This window comes from Cygnus olor, chromosome 1, assembly GCF_009769625.2.
Source record: "Cygnus olor isolate bCygOlo1 chromosome 1, bCygOlo1.pri.v2, whole genome shotgun sequence".
Taxonomy (NCBI): Eukaryota; Metazoa; Chordata; class Aves; order Anseriformes; family Anatidae; genus Cygnus; species Cygnus olor.
This window is the reverse complement of record NC_049169.1, coordinates 75,322,367-75,346,443: the sequence shown is the minus strand read 5'-3', so window position 1 is coordinate 75,346,443 and position 24,077 is coordinate 75,322,367. Positions and strand designations below refer to the sequence as shown.

At 35.5% G+C, this 24,077-nt stretch overlaps 1 protein-coding gene across 2 annotated transcripts in view; it reads right to left on the bottom strand.

Moving 5' to 3' along the window:
* Positions 1–1,993: 1,993 nt before the first annotated feature.
* Positions 1,994–24,077, bottom strand: part of ARFGAP3 (ADP ribosylation factor GTPase activating protein 3) — a 32,981-nt gene continuing 10,897 nt past the window's right edge. For both annotated transcript variants that reach the window (XM_040545079.1, XM_040545080.1), the window contains 11 exons: positions 22,070–22,151; positions 21,614–21,673; positions 19,677–19,723; positions 18,180–18,325; positions 14,624–14,749; positions 13,893–14,018; positions 10,001–10,138; positions 8,683–8,806; positions 7,530–7,620; positions 3,731–3,852; positions 1,994–3,091 (listed from right to left, as the gene is read on the bottom strand). In XM_040545079.1, the coding sequence (XP_040401013.1) occupies positions 3,074–3,091; positions 3,731–3,852; positions 7,530–7,620; positions 8,683–8,806; positions 10,001–10,138; positions 13,893–14,018; positions 14,624–14,749; positions 18,180–18,325; positions 19,677–19,723; positions 21,614–21,673; positions 22,070–22,151 (1,080 nt within the window). In that variant the 3' untranslated portion in view covers positions 1,994–3,073. The remainder of the gene's footprint in view (positions 3,092–3,730; positions 3,853–7,529; positions 7,621–8,682; positions 8,807–10,000; positions 10,139–13,892; positions 14,019–14,623; positions 14,750–18,179; positions 18,326–19,676; positions 19,724–21,613; positions 21,674–22,069; positions 22,152–24,077) is intronic.

Here is a 24,077-nt window from a genome sequence, read left to right as displayed (position 1 = left end):
ATGAGATCATATTGCTTCATGTAGGAATTGCTTACATTGCTAGGTTCCTTTTGAAGGTTTTTAAAAAAGAGACTTTATGAGCGAATTAAAAATGAAAGCGTCAAAATTGGAAGTAATGTACTCTGACCATTGTAGCTGACCTTGTAAGAAGGCAAAGGCAGTGCTGCTGTTTGTCTTTGAAGCTGTGAGCAGGTCTGTAGGACACTGGTTTGGCCATAACTGATCAAAGAGAATCCAGTCTCAGATACATGAGTTACATATGCAAAACAAGCTATTTTGTGTAGAAGTCCTCAAAAATGGAATCAGGCACATAACCTTTTTTATATGGTCTACAGATTCAGCCTTGATTTACACTGACAAGTAAACTTTGACTCAAGAGCAGGACAGGAGCAATGTTAAAATGTATGCAGCTAAAGTAATATTTACAAACTCCTATGCTATGGAGTCACTCAGGCGACTCTTACACTACAAAATCTTTCTAAAATAAAAAGCTGAAATCAGCATGCACGTGGCTCTGGTGTTGCCACTCCCAAAGGAGCAAATTGATGCTAAGCAGACCTGAATGACAAAATTGAGTATTTCTCATTTTGCAAAGAGAAGCGAGAGAAACAGATGGTAACAAGATTCCCCTTCACTGTTTACTCATGGAAGGACAGTACACGTCTGCATCAAACAGTACAAGTCTTTGCACCGAGTTGTTGCTGGCTCTGGTGTTCTAACAACTACCTTTAAACATTTTTCTAACCCTTGCAGTTTAATATACAGAAATAAACTCTCTGAAATGTCAAGTACTAAATAATCGCCTTTCCCCTCCCCTTACATGCAGAGAGATATATTCTTTCAGGAGAAGAGGGAAGTTTAATGATTCAGACTCGCTACTGCTGTCATTCAGTTCCAGCTTTGAAAAGCAAGATGTGCAATGGTGTTAAAAGAGGATTAAGGGAAGAGCAACTGAAACAAAATGCAGCTGATTAGCAATGCCAACTTCCACTTGTGGGAAAACCAGACCCAATATATAGTTTTATCATCTGTTCTAAAATCTGCGACACTTGTAGCAGCATCACCCCCTACCCCCAATCTCAGGCTGACAAGAGGTTGGAGTCTGGGGCTGCAGTCCCGCAGAAATGAGTCTGGGGGTTCTGGTCAACAGCGCTGGCAGCCAGGAGGGCCAGCTACGTCCTGGGGTGCATCAGACATGGCATTGCTAGTCAGTCAAGGGAAGTGACTGTCCTGCTCTGTTCTGCGCTGGTGAGGCCTTACCTCGAGTACTGTGTGCCGTTTGGGACACCACAGTGTAAGAAAGACACAAACTGTTAGAGAGTGTCCAAAGGAAGGCTACAAAGACAGAGAAGGGTCTAGAGGGGAAGACATGTGAGAAGCAGCTGAAGACACTTGGTTTGTTCAACCCAGAGAAGACTGAGGGGAAACCTCATGGTGGCCTGCAGCTTCCTCACGACAGTGGAGGGTCAGGCTGGGTGTTAGGAAAAGGTTCTGCACCCAGACGTGCTCAGGCACTGGGACAGGCTCTCTGGGGCAGTGGTCAGAGCACCGAGCCTCCTGGGGTTCAAGAAGCATTTGGACAACACTCTCAGACATAGGGTCTGGTTTTGGGTGGTCCTGTGTGGAGCCAGGAGATTGACTCCATGACCCTTGCTGGTCTCTTCCAACTCAGGATATATTATGATTCTATGAAAAGCCACAAGAGAAAGTTACCAGAAGTGAGAGTTAGATATAAGAAGCACAAAAAAAGAAATACAGCTATACTATGTGAACTGTATTTCCACATAGTATTTCAATACAGTAGCTTGCTTTTCTATCCCAGTCTTAGTACTTTGATTTCTAAACCGCGATAGCAATTTAATAAGAAAGCTACTTTCACTAACTGAAATTAAAGGCTAATTTTACCAGGTCATTGTATAGACAGAATACAGACGGCAGTATTTAGAAAGCTGGAGACTGGCATCTGCACATATAAATTTAATTAAAAAATCGGTTTATATCAATTGTTTTTATTAGATATCAGCAGTTTACAAATTTGAATTAAGAAATAAAGTTACAGAACAGCATTAGCTTGAGCTCATTCTTGGTTGTGAGGATTTTTCTTTAAGGTCTAACTATTTTTATACAAGATGTCATCAACAAAAATTCTAGACTGTCTAAAACACAGCCCCACTAGATTTTCTCATTCAATACTTCATAATTTATCAAAAAAACTAAGATTGTTCTAAACATTTTAACAAGTATTTTACTAACTACTCTATATTAGGCCCTTTATATATATATATATATTTTTTTTTTTTCAATTTGTACACAATACGGATTATTTTTTAAAGCACTTAAGGATTCTATATTGCATTTTTTTTTTATAACTTTCAAAAATAGGAATAGATTGTTCCCAAGACAAGATGAAATCTATTATTCAATATACCAGGTATCTTCTCTCCTTTATACTTCACATTAAGCATAACATTTTCTAGTAGGAATATTGTTTTGAAACACTAAGTCCTCATCATTTTAATGCACATCAATTTACGACTGCAAGAGCTTCTTCCTCCTGAAAAGCACAGGTTTAATTTAATTCTGTTTTGCTACAGTCCACTAAATACCATCTCAGCATATGCCTAATCTAAATTTTCTCCGCATTTCATAAGACAGTCAGAAGACAAGTTATGTCTGGCAACTAAGGATGCAACTGCACAGAGGTTTCTATTACAAAGTCTCATTTTCAAAGCACACGTTCATCCTTCTTTCTCCTCCCTGCCTCACAGCCAAAAACAGTAATAAAAGACAGATCCCAACATCTAACATTAAGGTCACTAAGAGAAATACAAGACTGTAAGAGGGAGGAAAAAAAAAAAGCATATTCAATGTAACAAGTTTCTATAAGATTTCTGCTCTGTAAAGATGAAATAGCAGTAAAAAGAGGCTGAGACAGAAAGCTCCACAACAAATATGCTGGAACACTTGAAAACATCAACAGTCTTAAGGCAACCTTCATTCAAATCAGCAGTGTGATTACTTGTGTATCCAAAACGAAATTCTTCTTTAGTGTACTTAATTGATATACAAGATGTTAAGAGCCATATCGATCCTAGAAAAGCAAAATCAAACAAAAAACAGGCATGAGTATTTTTTCCATTGAAATAAATTAGTTTACATTTGTACAATAAATAGTAGCTTAATTATTATAAATAGTAGCTTAATTATTAAAGTCTTTACAAAAATTGACTATTGTTTCAAAGAACTGGAACTTACAGCTCAACTGTGGGATAATTAGCCTCACTTTCAAACATACAAGAACTCCTACTTCCCTCATATGGGAAATGCAAACGGGAGGCAAGCTTTACACTATTTAGAACAGGATGTATTAATTGTGTGCACAAATATGGATCTAAGGTATTACTGTCAATTCAGTTCAAGAACCAATACAAGAGCTAGGAACTATAACAATAAGATGAGAGCAAGTAACTTCCCATGATAGAATTTCTGTTTGGATTCTAAGAAAAAAACTTTGTAAGGAAAAAACAAAAAGACATTCTAAGAAAGGTGAGCTATCAGCTGCAGATTTACTTTTAAAAAGATAAAGATCTACTGTCTATCAAAACAGGTCTATAAAACTCAAAACCAAATTCATTCTTTTCCTGCCAGTGAATCATTAGGAAGATCTATGACACTAAATCTCTTCAAAAATAATTTAACTGATGTGTAATAAATCATATTTTCTACCAACCTGTATAGATGTCATGACTCCATTAGCAAGTACAGAAAGCTTTCCAGCCACTGATTTCACTCCTTGTTTAAACTGGGCTATATCAGGAGCTGAAGGCAAGACATTTGTAATATTGTAGCTTCCTAAAGGAAGAATACACATGAAGACAAAAAGAAAACTTTCTGTAAAAATCAGTCTTTTTTTTCCCCCATGAAGATAATCACTATAAAAACAGTAGGCCTAAATCTCACATTTCTTAAATCCATTTTGCTTTTAATTTTTTTTTATTTGCTCATATTTCTACCCACCCTGTCATTTTCTACACTTTGTATTCCCAGCTGAGCAAATTATGTTCGGATAATAGATGATTTACCCTGCATTTTCAACTTGCTGCAATGACATTTGTCTTGTATCTTCAACAGCTGTTCTTATGTTGCAATTTAAAGATGAATGCGTTTCACTGGTAGCTAAAGTAATGAACCCTATTTGTGTGCATATGGTCATTTGCTTGCTGTACATACACATATTTTGCATTACTACATCAAAGGCTTGGAAAATTCCATAGAATTATAGTCAAGGTCATTTACATAGCAAGATTAAGACTCCAAAACAAAGCTGGCAATCCACCCTTCCTTAAAACAATGTAGGTTTTTGGCCAGTGAGTTATTACCTCTACTGCTATTATGAGAAGTACAGGCCCAAAAATAACGGATGGCAAAGGTGTTTCAAAACTAACTGCATTGTAAGTATTAACATGCTAACAATTACAATCAACCACTCATTAGTGAACAAAATTACTGGCATGCCTGAATACTGCAAACTATTTGGAAATAAGCTAAATGCCTGATATTGTAAAGGACACAAATGGCAGTGAAAGAGTACTGCAGAACTATCATCTTGGAAATAAATGAAGTTCCTGATAGGAAGCATACCAAAGCAGAACATTTTCAAAACAGAGACTGCAATCTGTAGCCCTAATTTAGCCATGCAGTCAACTGGTAGTCATGATCAGTCAGAACACTTGTTGTAAAGTCAAACAGAACAGTCAGAATCAGTCAGAACACTTCTTGTAAATGACACAGTTATCAAACTGCACACAAGCTCATCCAACCACAGACACTGCACTCTTTTGAACTGTAACTCCTTTTGACTGCATTACTATATACTGGCTGCCTTTTTTCTTTTTTCCTCTTTTTTTTTTCCTTTTCTTTTTCCCTCCAAGGGAGACCTGCAGCTCCACTTTTCATTGCAATTCAAGGTACTTAAGTTAATAGCAGGCTGAAACAGACATTACTGTGGCTAGAGTGATTTGAATAAACTAAATGGCTGCTTCACAGTGAAAGACGCACTGGTGTCAGTGAGCTTCCCACCCCGTTCTCTAAAGCAGCTAGTAGGATGGGCACACTTGCCCACAGATTCTTTTCAAAATTATTATTCAAAGCCTCATTATTAAGGAGATATCCCTATTTCTGAATTGTAATTTTGACTTTCTTATGATCTATTCCATTTAACAAATGCTTCATCATTTTTGTAATTAAAGTACAAATAATAGAAATAATAATAATAATAATTAAAAAAACAGATATAAGTAAGCTGAGTAAAGCTCTACTCTTTTCTCAACCAAATGAATGTTCTCCTGTTTCTGGTTTTGTACAGTTATCTGGAAAACTTCTTGTAAATTATATAGGAAAACAACTTTTCTTGCTATTTCCTTCAAAATCAGCATCTAGAAGTTAGCTATCTGACATGCCATCTTTCATAAGTAATACATCTAAAAGAAATCCAAAGTAAAGGCTTTTTCTTGCAGTTTTCTCATTTTGGTAAATAAATCCTACAGCGTTCTGTATAAGGGCAGATACCCTGAAACTGTTCCAATGTAAAATCTCATGAAAACAACTTTAGTTTCAAAGGACATTTTATACTGGCAAGGACTCCAGAATTACAGCAGCATATTTGTTGCCAACCACTGGTCTCCTGATTATGTTCATTTTATGGAACTGATGATGGCCTTGGCATCAATTCGACACCAGATAAGCTATCATTGCAGTAAAATTTCTCAAAGAATGGTCATCATAAAAAAATACAGGGGTTGTAACAGCAAAAATATGCAGGAAAGGCAAATCCTACAGCCTGAATAGAATGTGAACTTAAAACACAAGAACTAGTAATTCCTGGTGTATTATTTCCTGGCTATCATTTCAGACAAGTAACAGCCCAGGAAATTTACTCAGAGTTTGGCCTTTGTAATATTCCTTCAAATTTACTGTTGGACTACATAACATGGTTGCCAGTCACAGTAACTTACCTTGAAACGTAGGAAAATATTTTTAATTCCTTTATATATCTCTGTATTCCACAAGCCCTAAGAGACTTTCCAGGTGGTCAGTAATGAAAAATTGTGTGCACAAATTAAGCTTTATATAAGTACTCTTATTCAGAATATGGTCAGAATTTTATCATGTGCACATAGAAAGGCACAGTCATATATATACACACGTATGTACGGCATATATATACCTATATGCTACAGAAGCCTCAAATTCCACATTCTGAGTAAGGATATTTACAGCCTATTTTGAAATGACACAATATAGTTGAAATTCTAGTTGAGTTTAACCTGCTAAAAAAAATATATCTAAAACACTAACACAATTTGCCCCACATTTAAGTTGTATTTATATTATATTTATATCCCAGTCCATTATTAACTACAGTGTAAAAACCCCACACAGACTACACAATTTGTAAGGAAAATATAATTAATTCCATATAAAATAATGTATATGTAAAAAATAAAAAGGAAGTACTGCTGTCTAATATTTAGACATATAGTATTGAAAATATTATAGTTTACAAATTCAGAAAGAAACAACATTTCTTTTTTCCCCTACACCTTTTTTTAGGCGCAGGTACGACACCATGCTGCAAATATTCTTTCAACTAGATTAAGAAAATTGCTGCAATTTCTGCTTTGTTTCCTCCTCTCTTTTTTTTTTTTTTGAATGGTGGTGTTTTTTTTTTAAATTTTAAATTGACTAAAACCCAGCTTAAATAACTGGTAACAGGAGTTATTTCTCTACTAGCAAACGTTTTTTCATCAATACTTGCTTTCAGGGGATTGAAACTGAACAGTCACATTTTTTTTCCTCTACTTTTTTCCACAGATGCTACATATTGTTTGCTTTTCCAGCCTATTTATGTAACTACGCACAGAGTTTTTGAGTTCTTCTATAATTCTTTTTCTACATTTCTTCACCAGTTACAGAACAAAACCCAACTGATCAGCTCAATAAAACGTTCTAGTACTTCTTACCTTTTTTATTTAATGCTATTGCACTATCCAGAAAAGGTATTAGAAAGCAAACATGAGATTTTTTTAACAGCCTAAGGCACTACCTTTCAGTCAGTCTAATTAGTACTACTTCCTAACTTGATGATCTGTACTCTCCAGTATAAGGTATTCCAACAAATCTCTTGAACTGACAAACAAGTCACAAATTTTCCTTAATAATTTGGCAAAACCAGTGTTTGAAGCAGATATCCTGATGAATGGGTATGTCATGCAACAGATTATATGGGAAGTTCAAGCCCACTAACATTTCAATAAAGATTCTCTTAGATTCAATACAATTATTGCAGCTATTTTCACACAAATGTACATACACTTATGTTCCTTACGGTAACTTATTAAGACTACCTGATAGTGAATTTAGGTGTTATCTTACAGAAATGTTATGTTACACAAACAGATACTGTGACTAGAAGCAGAGTACTGGAGTGTATCCCACAGCAGGCTAGAGTCTCTCTGTTAAATATGTACCTGCTGGTTGTTTTTTCTGATCTTCAAACAAGTCAGCTGAACTTATAGAGGAACTTCCAGAAAGTCTTTCCAGACGGACCCTAGCTTCATACTAGAAAAGAATTGAGAAGAAAAAAGTATTGTAATGATATGTTTCGATCTTTTGAGTTTATGTCAGATAATTAACAATTAGATTATAGATTCAGTTTTAAAATACACAAATCCATCTGAAGTTGACCATTCTGAAAGCTGTTACCATTAGTTTTCATGTAACTTATGCAGCATGAGCTTGTCCTCTCAACTCATTTTTGAATGCATCGAAGGGTGTGGCATTTACCATTGCAACACTGAGAGGCCCATTCACTATTAGCTCCCCTAGAACCGGTCGTTGATGACTATGCAGAAGATAATACACAATTCAACCATTAAAAACAACAACAAAAAATGTGAAATAGTGGCTAGGTAGGGTTAGGGAAAACCACACCAGTTTAGCATCATGTTAACTCTTCTAATCACATGATGCTTTTACATAAACTCTTTGCGGGTTCTTGGTTCTTGGGAATGATGACAAAATTATTATTATTATTATTATTTACATCATTGCTTATATTGTGAATTTTTCATTGAAAATAGAATTTTTTTTTAAGTGATCCCTTGCCTTCAAAATTCTAAATAATATTTATGTCTTTTTTATTTCTAGGCTGATCCAATTACATGCCATTTGCTGAACAATTTGTGCTTAATTTGTCTTACAGTAGTAATAATGTTTCCACTTACATACATAGGGGACAGCTACTTCCATCAATAGTTTGTTTGCATCAGTTTAGTTATTTAGAATGGAAGAAGTAAGCCTTCGTCCAACATCAGACTGTTTCTTTCAAAAAACAAAGACTACTCAATCATAACCTACCACCTCTATCAGAGAAGAATGATGTTGGAGGCCAGGTTCTACTAGCAGCCTTAACTAGCAGCCCCTTGAAAGGACATAGTGAACTATCAGCTATTGCAGACTGGTACATTTCCATCAAACAAACATGCAGATGGACAAAATTCTACAAACTTCCTATTTTTACAGATTTTAAGCATTTATTGGCTACTACTTTATACAATATCATGCTCTAGAGCCAAAGAATATTTTCCCATTCACAAATATTTATCATTGCTTTCTACTTACATCAGCATGATCTTGCCTTCCGAAATACATGTCTGATGAAATTGCTTTTACATTGCCAAATTTTTTTTGTGCCTCATCTGTGCTTAAAGATGGCTCATATTCAGGCTTACGACGAGATGCAGGCCTAAGAAAAAAATAACCCACATTAGCAATGTAACATTTATATCACAACAATGCAAAAAATCAAGAAAGAAGTACTATCATCTTCGTTTTATGAAGCCTTTGTGATTTTTTTTTGAAGTTGAAATTAAATCAGTATGAACATAGGACAAAGAAATTAAGATAATTAATCTGATACGGAGCGAATAAAATTTCAGTGACAGTTTTACAAGACGATGAACATATAGTATTTGAAATTCGTTAATCCTGTATCTTTATTTTTAGAGTCCATTTAAAAAGCAAGCCAAAATTATATCAACAAGAATAGAATATTCCTACAAAACCTCAAAAAAAACACCCCAAAGCACAATTCATATTTAAACCTAACAGTACAAAATGTTCAGCATCCTTCGAAGTATCATTTCCTTCTACCTCAACAAACACGCATATTCAACTATTTATTTATTTATTTTTTAGCAAATATGCTCAAATAAGGAAGTAATAGCACTACGGACATCAACACCAATTTTGTGCTGTATGTATTACTGGTCAAATCTTTAGAAAACAATAGACGATGCTTGTAGTAAAAATTTGTACTGAAGCGTACAGGTAAATGAAGAATACCCTTTTAAATAAGAACAGAAGCAAATAAGCCAGGGAAGTACACAGAACCCCATATTCTTGCACCCTTTCCAGCTCATTACAAAAATAAAAACACAGTTGTCACTAGAAGAAATACATTCATCTTTTATCATCACAAGTAGACCTGCTGTTTGCATGCATACTCAATATCCTAATCCTGAGAGCTGAGTACCCTACAGTTTCATTCATTTGGTAACTGGGTTCTACTTAGTTCATCAGACAACAAACAAAGCAAGTAAAGCAAGCAAATTCTTAAAGCAGTACAAATATTTGAGGCTCTCTCCATATCTTTTATCTACTATTTCTTTTGCTGAAAAAACTTCGGAAATTGCCTCTAGTAGATACACTGCACAGCAATAAGCAAAACAGACAGTGATTAAACGTAAGAAACTAAACAGGAAAGTCAGCTTACAAAAAAAAAATCAGCTAGGAAGTAAGTTTCTTGCCTGCTGATCAAAGCTATGACCAAATTCTCACTCTAGTCTGAAAAAAAATCCCACTACTCTGACCAGGACTCAAATTCTATTAACATCCTTGGACTTTCTGTACAAAAAGCAGTTAGCTTTTCTTGGCATACCTGCCTGAAAATCCTGTACTTTTTGAAGTTAACACTGCATCAACGTCTCTACTATTATTTTCTTTCTTCCAAAAAGAATCTGAATTGTCATCCCATTTAGAGAAAGTGCTGCTTTTCAAATCTGAAGAATCATAGTACCTAAAATAAAAGAAGAAAAAAAAATATTGAAATAGTAGGAACTCTAATCTATATTTAACCAACTGGAAAGTTCAACCTTTCTTCAGGCTGGATATGGTCACGAATATGCAGTGGACTGCCCAAAAGGTCTTGTCCCATCAAAGACAGCACGGCAAAGTTCTCATTACTTTGAAGTATTACATCTTCTTTAGTGTCAGGCAAAGCACTGGGAAAAACATCGTCAAGATAGCTGCTTGATTTAAGAGCAACCCTGAAAAAACTTCATGATAGTCCCTGTGAGCAAGGTTTTCACATTATGACAACTCTAGAAGCCAGTCTGCTCATATAGGCTTAGTGCTCTTGACATTTCACACTAAGGTATCAGCTATGAAAAAAGCCACCACAATTTTCATTTGCCATCTCCTGCCACTGTACATGTAAAGACAGAGATCTGGAATGAACTTCTACAAAAAGAGTCTCTCCCCTTCTTTCCCAACAGACAAAGGGGAGTACATTTAGTGCTTTGAGCAAAGGAGACTCACTGCAATGCAATCTTAATTTCACAATCTCACCACCCCACAGAGTGGACATTACCTGCAGTAGGTTCTTGAAGGGATATTTTTTCCGCTAAGAGAGGCTTTTTACGCTCTCCACCTTTTGGATACAGGTGGAAAATCTGAAGGAACAGTCACAGATATAAGTTGATACTAAGTCACCACACCAATTAAATCTTCTCCTGCGCCTGTGAGCTTAGGTTGTTTTCATTGCAACACGACGTGTAAAATAAACAAAAGGAAGGCAGAAACTCCCAGACTAAAGTGGTACAGCATCAGAAAGTAGTTCTGTCTTCCAAAGCGCTTCATTCAGCTGACAATCTCACTTATAACAGCTTAGAAATATGGCAAGGTGCTATATGCTTTCTTACAACCAGGGTCATTTTCTTTTGCCTGACTGCTCAGCTTGTCCTATGTTCCTTTGGTAGCATAGTGTAGAAGCATAGTATAAAAGCCTGCGAGGAAGCCATTATGTAGCAAGGCTGTTATTCTTGCCTACCAACAAGCAACAGCAATCTTCAGGAGTTCCATATGGATGCATGATTACAAACAAGGGGTGAGATGGGGTAGGATGTGAAGCAATCTAATCTCACAATGACCATCAAAACCACAGGATGGAGAAAGGGCTAGAAGACCTGATTTGAATAAAATGGCTTATGTTCTCCATCTTTCCTTTTCAGATTTTCCTAAATTTACAAAAGACTTCTTCAGTATTCAAGGAGGGGAAAAAAAAAAAAGCAGCATGTAATAAAAAATAAAATGTTACATTGTTATATTAATAAACTTTTTTTTTAAACGTAGCACACACAAAAAAAGGAAACAGCCTCAAGTTACATCAAGGGAGGTTTAGATTGGACAATAGGAAGGATTTCTTCACAGGAAGGGTGATCAAGCATTGGAATGGGCTACCCAGGGAAGTGGCAGAATCGCCATCCCTGTGGACATGGCAGTAAGAGACATCGTTCAGTGATGGGACTTGTCAGGTGAATCTGATGGTTGCACTTGATGATCTTGAAAGTCTTTTCCAACCTAAATGATTCTGATTCTATATATTTAAACATTTAGACGTTTACAGATATGTATCAGCACTCTAACATCCTGCATGATTATTTGCTTTTTGGTATATACTAAGATGATACTAAAGTTACTTTGCCTCTATTTCAAAGTTACAGCTTGGAAGGAAAGACAATAACCACCTTATAAACCTTACCAAGTCCAACAATATGACTTTATACTTTCTTTAAAGATAATGGAAGTGTGCATCAAGTCCAATTAGATACTAACGCTGCTACAACTAGAAGAGCAAGAGTCAGGAACAGCTAGGTCAATTTATCTTCTAATTATTGATCTGAAATGCATTAAAAAAAACTCTTCCATAATTCATAATTTGTCTGCTAGTAGACATAAATAATTTGAGAGCAGTAGCAGTTCTCTTCAAGGTACAAATAGGGAAACACTGAGATGATACATGTTCTATTTTAGAAGTCTGCTGCTAGTTTACTTGGTATATTTGCAATTCTGTCACTAGTGACTACACAACAAAGTAATGACATAAAAACCTCCATGTTTCTATTTGCCTATCTACAAGTAATTAGGTACAATTTTCCATGTTTCCTTGGCAGCAATCCAATAAAATGCAATTTACAAAAGCACCACCTGTTTCTATCAGTCCAGAAACAGCTGTTTCATCCCAATTAATGCCTGTAGGCACTCTTCTGTTTCCTTACCAACATCAGTATTTCATAATTTGCATTGCATTTGTGCTCTGACAGAAAAAATTTGCCAAGTTTTTGCTTAAATTTTATATTTAAAGACAAAGTCTACAAAATAAGACTGCAGACGTCTACACAATTCATCTAACATATTAAGATTTATGCTTTTGTATTTGGCATGTGTCTAGGTAATAGAATGATGCAGACAGCAGTAAATCTAGCATCAGACTGATATTTGTTTAATTTTAAACTCAACGTTGAAGACACATCAAAGTGCCACAAAAGAAACAAAAAAGAACAGAAGTCATTCTGTCAAAAAATTCAGTAGATTCCCCGATATGGCCAATGAAAGCTTATATACCAACGCAAACATAGTACAGTACTGGACAGTGAATAACACAGAACACATAAATAGCAAATAATTAAGACTATTTTCTCAGAAAAAGTATCTCCTTTTCCTCACATTGAATGGAAGAGATGCCATCCAGAGGGATCTAGACGGGCTTGAGAGGTACGCCCATACAAACCTCATGAAGTTCGATGAGGACAAGTGCAAGGACCTGCACCTGGGTCAGGGCAATCCCAAACATGAATATAGACTGGATGATGAGTGGATAGAGAGCAGCCCTACAGAGAAGGACTTAGGGGTATTGGTAGATGAAAAACTGAATGAGCCAGCAATGTGAGCTTGCAGCTCTGAAAGCTAACCCTACCCTGGGCTGCATCAAAAGAAGTGTAGCTATCACGTCGAGGGAGGTGATTCTCTCACTTTCCTCTGCTCTCTCAGACCCCATCTAGAAGTACTGTAATCAGCTCTGGGGTCCCCAACATAAGAAAGACATAGACCTGTTAGAGAGGGTCCAGAGGAAGGCCACAACTATCATCAGAGGGACTGCTGCACCTCTCCTATGAAGACAGGCTGAGAAAGTTGGGGTTATTTAGGCTAGAGACCTTATAGCAGCCTTCCAGTATTTAAAGTGGGCCAACAGGAAAGATGTGGAGGGACTCTTTATCAGGCAGTGTTCTGACAGGACAAGAGGTAATGGCTTTAAACTAAAGGAGAGTAGATTTAGATTAGATATTGAGAAGAAATTCTTCACTCAGAAGGTGGTGAAGCACTGGAGCAGGTTGCCCAGAGAAGCTGTGGATGCCCCATCCTTGGAGGTGTTCAAGGCCAGGCTGGATGGGGCTTTGAGCAACCTGGTGTGCTGAGTGGTGCCCCTGCCCATGGCAGCGGGGTTGGAACCAGATGGTCTTTAAGGTCCCCTCCAACCCAAGCCATTTTATGATTCTGTGATTCTAAATACATTCATGTCATTGAGATAATCATAGAATAACGTCAACTATTTCACAACTTTCCTGATTCAGATGTAACCTGAAAATATAATATGTATGTAGACCTGTGGAATTGCCTTCTGTTTTTATCCTGCTTCAACTATATTGCATAGATTTGAATACATAACTTGCATATACTTCTGTCCCACACAAAACAAAAAGCCGATACATTACCTTGAACTAGGCGAAGAGAAATAAGAGTCTTCTACCTCATCAGTGTACTTTTTCTTCGGTTTTGCAATTGTTGGTGTTTCCTGTTCTATTGTCTGCATATCTGAGATGACTGAATGAGAAATACCACTGGGGACAGGAAGAAAATTAAGTATGTAAAGAGATGACAAAGTCCACACCCTAAAAAATAAACAAAACGAAAGGCCTAACCTAGTTTCTGAAGCCTGCTGACAATGCCAAAGCTCTTAAAGTATTTTAAAAGCTTTTTTTTTTTTTTAAATACAAACACCTAAAAACAAGCGGAATTTTAAACAAAAGAAAAAGCCCTGGAAAGCTCAGCTATAGCTCTCTGAAATAGTGACAAGACTTCTGAATACACAGACTATTTCCAACAACAGTTAAACAGTCATGTGATTTTTCAGCTTGTAGTAGATAAGCTACACTTACGTCTGTACTGTTCATTAAAAACATTCCAGCTACCTTTTTCATAGTCAGCTAACAGAAGCAAAAAATCTACATGTATCTGCAATCTAAGTTAGCACCTGTCTGGCAGGTTAAAACTTAAATCCATCAAAAGCAGTCCTGTCCTCTTCCCTAACAAATACTAGATTCTTTGATGATTAAATTTCCATAACACTTCACACTTCAGTATATTTTTTCAATTCCCAATCAAAATCAAGAATATCTGCATAAAACCAAAGAGCATCTTAAATAGTTTATAGAACTTCACATACCTTCTGTTGCTGCCAAATCCCATGCCAAGCCTCTCTAATTCATTTTTCTTCCTACCAGATAGATTTAACTTTTCTTCTTTTGTTTTAATATCAAGATTGCTGTAGGCCAATCGTAAAGATGACACACTAGAACAAAACATATCAGTAGAAAATAAGTAGTATCTAATGTAATACTGTATTTTGTTTTCTATGTTTACTGAAAATATTCATTATTAATAGGATCACATTGTTTGTTTTTATTTGTTTTGTTTTCATTTTTCAAAATAAAACATTGTACTATTACAGTTCAAGACACGGTTTTGCATCACCATTAAGTCAACCTAAAAGTTTTGTATTTCTTTCCCCCACTGTCATAGTTGTATGTGCTACAAAATGATTATCAAAATTACCCAGTTCTGATATATTACAATACTGTGTCATCCATAACACAATACTAGTGATGTGTTCCCCTAGTGCATTCCTTGGCCCTGCTACATCTCCACCCCTACTCCTAATGGTTTTATCATGTGTTACGTATACTTGAGTGACATTTACTAGGAGTAGACTATGCTTTCTTTTAATCGATGCTGCTCCACTCTGTCCCAGAAAAAGTGTCTCAGAAGAGGGGAAGAGAATCTTTGCACATACAAAATCAAATATTTGATTTGACAATCTGTATTACAAAACCTTTGAAGCATTCACAACTTACTATTCTCTGCACAGCTAGCAACACATTCTGTCACCTGAAACATCCTCCTAATTTAACTATAGTAAACACTCAGAGATGCCATAGGCCTTCCTATACCTCAAACAATCTTAATTATTATTTTCCAGCAGTACCAATGTAGGAGACACAGAGATTTTTAAACCTGATTACAGAACTGTAGAAACACTGCTTAAAATTTAATTTGGTAGGTTAAAAGGGATACAAATAGTAATTTTAATGAGGAATACGGCAATATTTAATTCACAGACTGTGGCTGGCATAAAGTGCAAATTAACATTATTAGAATCAAGGTAAACAAGATTTAGATGCTGCTTGTACACCTCATGCTCTTCAGTAGATGGGAAGTACCTAAGACTGAAAACAAGACATTTCCCTTGTAACTTTGCATCCATTTTGTACAGAAGCAGGAACGAAAATAAAAAGTTTTGGACCAAGGAGTATTTTCTTCTAGCGTGTGTCCTAACCATTTGATTGCTGAGACAGGCTTCTCCTGGCTTGCTCTTCTTCTGGCCCCATCCATACTTAACTTTAAACAAGAGTACAAGATGCCCCTACCAAAGTTCACAGCCTGCTGGTTAGTGCACTCTCCTGCAAGGCAGGCGTGTGTTGCTGAACCAGTTAGGACAAGAAGGGCACAGCATTTGGTCATCTTCCTTAACACATAGGGATGTAGGTACCATCCTCCTGTAAGGAGTGGGACATTGCTCCTCCACTGAAGAGGTGTTTCAAATAGGAGAGTGATCTCAATCATGTGATAATTGGATATCCTCTAATTGGTGTGTTTAGAGGGACCTAGAACTTGGGTCCAGAACCAAAAATTCATTGTCTTACGTTCAGATGCTTACAATAAAAGTCAGTCATCCACTGAATGGTTTTTGAAATAAATTTTAAAAAATCAAAAAAAATATATCTTCAAACCACAGAATATGTCCAGAGAAGTTTTTAATCAATTATTACAGTCTAAGACCAACTCTTACAGAGAAAGTTGAAAATGTTTTCTAAAGTTCAGCTTAAAGCTGCTACTGAAGGAAATCTACCCAGCACTTTAAGCAAAATGATTAGCAGCCTGTTTTATGAAATCTATTTTATGAATATCAAAAATCTCTCACCTCTTCAGATTAAAAAAAATCATCAGTATCTCTATTTGTTTTAAAGTAACCCCAGTAATCTATTCTTTTGTCAGTGCACAGCAAAAAAACAAGAAACTGTGTACCAATTATAAAATTACATTTCAAGTCTCAGGATTCTCTCTCCTTCTAAAAAGCAAGTACAAAAACGCATAATTTCCATTTCATCCATGTAACAAAGTCGCACTGAATTAATCTATTAGAGCTCATTACTCTAGCTTTTAAAATTAAAACTGCCACAAAAATTAGTTGGAGGCAAAAGCAATTTTTAAAGTATTCATCCTTTTTAAAATTTTGATATATGCTGCCATCTCCAGTTAAAAATCCAATAAGTTAATCTCCAGAGAAGTAGAGTAATCTTGCCTTCAGTGGGATCAGATCCATAAACTGAAGTGTATGTGCATTCCTCATGTTTGCAGACATTTTTGGAGGGTCCTGGCCACTGCAGAAAGGTTGCAGTGGACCTATACTAAAAATTGCCTTGAACCTATACAGATTATGTACTGACAAATGTTTCTGAAAAAAAAAAAAAAGATTACTAACGTGAATTTCTTCTAAACTGAATATCTTTGAAGATAATATCATTAATGAAAAATCATAACTCATAGACGATACATTTTTCTTTTTTATTTATTTATTTATTTAGCAGCATGTTCAGGTTTGGCAATCAGTGAGAAATGCAATTTCCGTGGTAAAAGTACTTCGAAAAATTACCAATCTCTGCAATTAATACTTCTGATGCACACAAAACATCCACAAAACATCTGCAGAGGACACGTAACGTGAGCAAAAGTAGCATGGAGGAGATTACAGGTCTAAAAGCTTGGTACCATGAGTTCCACGTGATCCTGTAATTCTATAATTACATTTAAATTCAGAAATTTCTTTAATAGGTTATAAAAAATATGCATGTTAGCACTTAAGAGAGGATGTTAAAATTTACAACAGTAAAAGCGTACATAACCAACTCTTTAACGATCTAATTTTTATGACAACTATGATAATGTTAGAAACCAAAAACATGTAGCAGAGAAATGTAATGGTAAGAACAAAGAACCATACCCTGAGTAGTTATTGAGAATGGACTAACAGATTTGAGGACACCAACAAAAACATTCAAAGGGTGAAAGCGGCTCCAGTATAAAAGAGTTGAAACTTAAGCAGGCATTTCTAGTCATACTTAAACTACCACCTGCTTTCAGCAGTGAAACTCTTACCCAACGTATATGAATAAAACTGAGTACCTGCATGTTTCCTAAGCTTTTAGAGAGACTGGTTAAGTTGTATTCAGGTCACTTCACCAAAACAAAATGAACTAGGTAACTAGCACTGGGTAAAGAAAAGTTCAAGAAGAAAAACCTTCTGTGGTATTAACCTTAGCTTACTTTATCATTTATGTTACATTATTCATATGTATCAGTGGAATGCCTCCTTATTTTCTGCTTTAAATAAAAATAATATTAAGGTTATTTTTAAAGACAGGATTGGGTTATTTCTACAGTAAAAGAGCAACTGTCGAAACATATACCTAATGTGTGTGTGTGGGGAAATAGAGCCCACCTCATCCACATTTGGGGATTTTTAATAAGCAAGATTATTAAGCAAGAGCTGAAGTTTTATTTGCATGAACTAGTCTAAGGTAACGTTTAAAATGTTGACAATTACTTCATTAACATGAAATTAAGCATCGTGGTTTACTGTTGTACATACAACTCATACTTACAGTGGCTCTTCCTTCTCAGTTTTCTTACTGCTATGAAGATCCTGTTGTTCCTTCATTTTATCTACAGCTTGTGCTTGTTTTTCAATCTCATTAAAGCTTTGACTGCTGACTTTTTGTGCCCCCAAACCGCCTTTTTTGGCGCCAAGCTTGATATATTAAAAAACAAAAAATAGAAGTCCCAACATTATAACTGAGATGATCACCTCAAATGATTTAAGAGTCAACTTTGAAAGCAATAGCAAACACTACATACTGTTAGGGAGTATACAGCACAACTTTAATAATTATTATGTTGTATAGTAATATAATCAAATTTGTTGCAATTGAACCATTTGTTTCTCATTCACTTAAATCACAATTTATACTTAGAAGTGGCAACAAATTTTACATATTAGTTCTTATTTATTATATTAGTTCTCACCAGCCAGTGCTAGTGTCTTATCTTACTATTAAGAATTGATTTATTCATATTTTTAATAAATGTGTATGTAAGTATTTAATGATTTAAGGTAGTACAGCAATATACAAGTTTTGTACATACGTGTATGCAAAACTCAAACACACTGATTAGCTTTTGCATGTGACAAAGCACAGTAAACATTTTTAGATAAATACGTCATCTGAGAGGTTACAGTTCTGCGCTGGTTCTTTTAAAACAATTCTACTTCTAGCTCATTACTTCAATACAGGAAAACAAATTCTTTCATTCTGATTATTGATTACTTAAAAAAAAAACTTACTGAATTCTACAAATATGAATCGACACAATGATGGAGATTCAGATGTGGCAAAGCCCTCAAACTGCTGTTCTCAGTCTCCCATGCACTTAATTTGTCATTTGCAACACTGCAGCAATATGAATTTTCACAATATTTTTATCTTAACCTGTTAGCACTTTAATGGCTTCATGTAGGAGCTCTGGCCTACGTACACAGAGTTGTACAGTTTTAGTCTGACACTAGTTCACAAACTGTACGTGCACCTGTGAACCCAGTTATGTTCTTACTGTAAGGGAACATATCTGCGTAAGCCATTTAGAATAAATATGAAATTCCTCTTGCATATTAGGGCCCTCTAGTGGGATCAAGGAATAATACTGTTCAATCTAAACAAATCTGCTATCCAGGTCCAGACAGCACCCAAAAAAAATGAAGCTCAGATATACATGTGGAAGTCTAGACAGTTCAGTGAGCTGCATACATGTAAACACACTTAGAATTTACCTGAGGTCAGAAAACAACCAATTAATCTTAAGTACTCTACTACAGAGTACTAGCAATTTATTAGACAAATTCATCTTAACAATAATCCATTTTGAAACAGATCATTGGCTGTTTGATATAGAACAGATTTTCGATTGCATTTTATTTTCATCGACTGTTACTGATACATGTACTGTTTAGTATTAACATACACAATACATTTCCAAACTGCAATCTACATATTTCCAGAGATCTGTAATACAGAGAAAAATATGCATTAACTATATAGACTTACCCCCTTCTTAACTTGATTTGGCTTCTTTTTTATGAAGGTGGTGTTCTCTGCAATGATTAAACATATGTTACTTGACATACAATTTCATTAATTTCAGAATTGCAAAAGTTAATTTCCATAATTTCAGCCTCAAAACAGTTTTTCTATTTTTTTCTAATGCCTTAAGTATTACATTTTCTACATGAAGAGATTTAAAAACTAAACTGAGTTACATAGAACAAAGCGGTGAATATCACTAAGAAAAGGTAGGAAAAAGACTCTGAGGGTAAGGTACCTCTTGCCAATTCTTAATAGGAATAAAATTATGGCTCAGTTTCCAGTTGTGGATACCAACTAGTACACAGACTTGACATTATAAATCAGACTAGAGGTCCACTTGATCCCATACCGCTTCCAGGATAAATTGTTTTCTGGATAGAAAGGTACTGGCTATGTTTAAAACAAGCAATGATACAGATAAAACATACCTGTATCATCATAAACATGCAAAGTGTGAAAGTTCCAGCCTTAATGCTTTGTATTAAATATTGAAACACAGTAAATGAACCTACATTCTGCTCATCGTGAAATCTGACGGAACTCCGAAACTTGGTATTCTTAATGAGACCTTAGTAGACCTAACGATAGGAAAAATATAGTGTGCCTTATTGATAGCTACATTGAGCCAACGTGTAAAACTCCCAGAGAAAAATATAGCGTGCCTTATTGATAGCTACATTGAGCCAACGTGTAAAACTCCCAGAATCAAAAGTTTCCAATTACTGACTCCTCCAAAATGCTCGTACATAAATGAAAACTGATTTGAGCTGAAATTTAATTGGAAACAGGCTGAACAAGCATATACAGAACAGAGATTCCTCATGTAAGATAGAACTTTTGATGTCCAAAACAAACAAAAAAAGCACTAGTTTTATGAGAACATGCGTTATAGATACAATTGAGAAAACCAGGAAAGCACATGTGGGTAACTTTTCAATCCACTTGCCTCCATCTCATAAAAAAAACAAACAAAACAGTGAATAAAAAAAAAACAGTGATGAACCAATATGACACACTCCTCACTGTTAAGTAAATTAAGATTCTGGACACTGAAGATTTTGTATTACAAATACAAGATTTGTAAACTAAATTTTTATGTTTAGTTTTCTGAAAAGGAAGCAAAATCTGCCTAAATAGAAATAGCGACCTAATGTGCTTGCTTAGCATAAATAGCAGGCCATTCATCACAGAATGGTTTAGGTTGGAAGGGACCTTAAAGATCACCCAGTTCCAACCCCCCTGCCATGGGCAGGGACACCTCCCACCAGACCAGGTTGACAAAGGCTCCATCCAGCCTGGCCTCGAACAGCTCCAGGGATGGGGCATCCACAGCTTCTCTGAGCAACCTGTTCCAGTGCCTCACCACCCTCACGGTAAAGAAGTTCTTCCAATATCTAATGTAAATCTCCCCCCTTTTAGCTTAAAACCATTCCATGTTGCTCTACCATTATCTGACCAAGTAAAAAGTTGCTCTCCATCTTTTTTATAAGCCCTCTTTAAGTATTGAAAAGCTGCAATGAATAATCACAGCAGAATCACCCAGAATAATCACAGCACAACGCTCTATTCCACCCTGTGTGTAGATGCACAACTTGAAGCAGCGTAACGGAAGGTGTAAAGCATTACTGGTCACCTATATTAAGTCTGATATCTATAGCATTTAAATTCATCAAGTCAGCTAGGACAAGATAGATAAAACCAGAATGCAATTAACTAAAACTGATGGATACTGTTTATGAAAAGAAGCTGTAACACAAATTAAGATGTTTAAAAGTAACTCATGCACACTGCTATTAAACTAAGAATTTCACATCTCTTCCCAGTCACACATTCTTAGTAAGTATGAATATAAAAGTACACTATACTGGCTGCTATCATCTTCTGCTTATGCTCATTACCTAATGCAGCTTTTGGTGATGTACTAAGGCAATCAACACTTGGTCCATGTTCTGGTCCACCTGAAAGCATGATGAGTAACAAGGTTAAGAATATCAGAAGACTCATTTGAATGTTTAACATACCAAAACACAACTCACTGTCCTCAGGATACTGTTTGATATAGATACCATAACGTGCTATTTCTGTCACAGCTTTTCCAGTTACTAACAGAGCAGCATGCACCCAAAGATTCATCTGAAATCTTCTGAATCAGATTTTAATTTGGATTCCTATTAAACATTATAAGGAATATGTTCACAAAGTCTAGCATAAATCTTCTAGAAACTCCTTCTTCCCCCAAATACTTAAGTTATTAGCATGATAAGGTTATTTAATTATTAAAGTAAGGTAAAGAGAGTCTAAACAAAGAGACTATCAAAAAATGCAGCTTATTGTTAACAAAGAATCAGTCATACCTTCATAGCATTCTGGAACATTTTCTGAAGCTTTCTGCTGTAGAGAAACTGGCTCTGGTTCTGATAGTACCCATTCAGTATTCTTTGCATTGAAAAAAAAAAACAAAAACACAAAGATCAAAAGTGCACACAAGATAGAATACATCAAATAAATATGAGCACTGTGCTCAAAGATAACTAATTAGCTAAAATTGGATTCCTATGACTAGAGCTTCTATGTTTAAAACCTGTTACAGGAAATGTCTACCTTTATTAAAAAGCATTGCTGAGCACCTGTATTCGTCTCTCAGAAATAACCCTCAAACACATCCTCCTCACCAGGCAAGTCTATGACCTGCTCACAATTAGACCCACTTAGTATTAGCTTTTCCACCTATGCTGTGCCACTGCCAGTCCACGCTTCTCTTCCTTAAAATCTCAATATCATAAATTCCCGATACTTCTCTCTCAAAACCATACCCAAAGAATCTCTTGCCCTGCCTGAAGCACACAGACTGCTTGTCTCTGATCCCCTACTTTTGCAGCTATCCAAAAATTCTGCTTTGAAGATTTACATTATCTTATTGATAAATTTTCTCAAGGGGTTTTGTAACAAGTTCCTACTTCTCGTACTTCAGCCTAAATTTACAACACTTCTCTGCTTAACTCTTTCTCTCTAGCTTACTGCAGTTTATGCTTTTCCTACTCACTTTCAAGTATTCTTCCATGTTGCCTTTTGCAAGCAGAAATACTGTTTACTTTTCTATCAGAACAGATAATCTTCTGATGAAAATACTAGACTACAGCTCACAAAAACTAATTTATTTTTGTCTTTGCAACAAGCATTTCTGAGTAATATAGCATTCTTCCCAAACTGTAAAACATAAATATTCTTTCCCTGGTTCAAAGATGTCAAAATTTATTTTTATAAGACATTCAAATATTGACCATAGTAGAAGTTCCTAAAATAAAACAAACAGATAAAAGGCTGAAATTTCCTTTAAAATACGTTTTTGAAACATTACAAAAACAACAAAAAAGTTATATTTTAAAATGTCACAATTGAATAACTAAAGGAGGGGGGAGTTTTTTCCTTTAAATTACAGCTTTTCCCATTCTTAAGTACCCTAGATATATTAGAAAGTCAATTAAAAACCTGCTATTTTTACTGTGTTCCTTACCAGGGTGCAGATATGAACTCACATACGTTTTTATTACTGATTACGATATAAATGGATCACCACAACATTACGACTGGGGAATGAATGCAATGAATGTTTACAAAGTGTTGAAGAATATTCACAAGGCCTAATATGATATGCCAAGTTCTTTGCATTCTTCTCTATCCCAAAATATGCCTCATGATGATACTTAGTTATAGGTATTCACTGATTGCAACCATACTAGAAAACAATCATGTCAGAACACTTAATATTGTTGAAATATTTAGGAATACTAGGCATAGCAGTAGCTTAATTATTCCAAGTTTAAGATCAGAACTACTGAAGTTGTTTTTAATGGTATTTTTTAATCTAAGACACAAGAGAGTCTCTGAAACACTGTTCTCTGAAATAAACACAGCATCTGTCACTATAAGGCACTGAGAATGCAGAGCAGAGGTGAGATCAAATAAATGAAAACCAGCGGTAGTTCAGAAAGTTATTTTAACTTTTTCAAAGAGGATGGAGGAATTCTGGAGGAAGAAAAAAAGCACCTGCTTAGCAAATATTTTTTTACCATTAAACTTTATTCATCAAAAAAACAGTTATCACATATTAAGTTTAGATCAGGGCACTCCCAAGACAGGGATCATGAGCCAAAGTGGAATTGTACGCCTAAGAAAAACACAGCTTCATTTCACATTTAGCTACTATTTGGGTCATTCTAAATTATCATCTTAGAAAGTGGTTCACATCCAGGAAGAATTTTGAGACCCACAGAAGGAAAAGCAGATAAACATTAACTCACTGACCTATCCTTTCTCTGTTAGATTTTCTTAGAGAGTTTAAAATTAATCACAGAGCACACA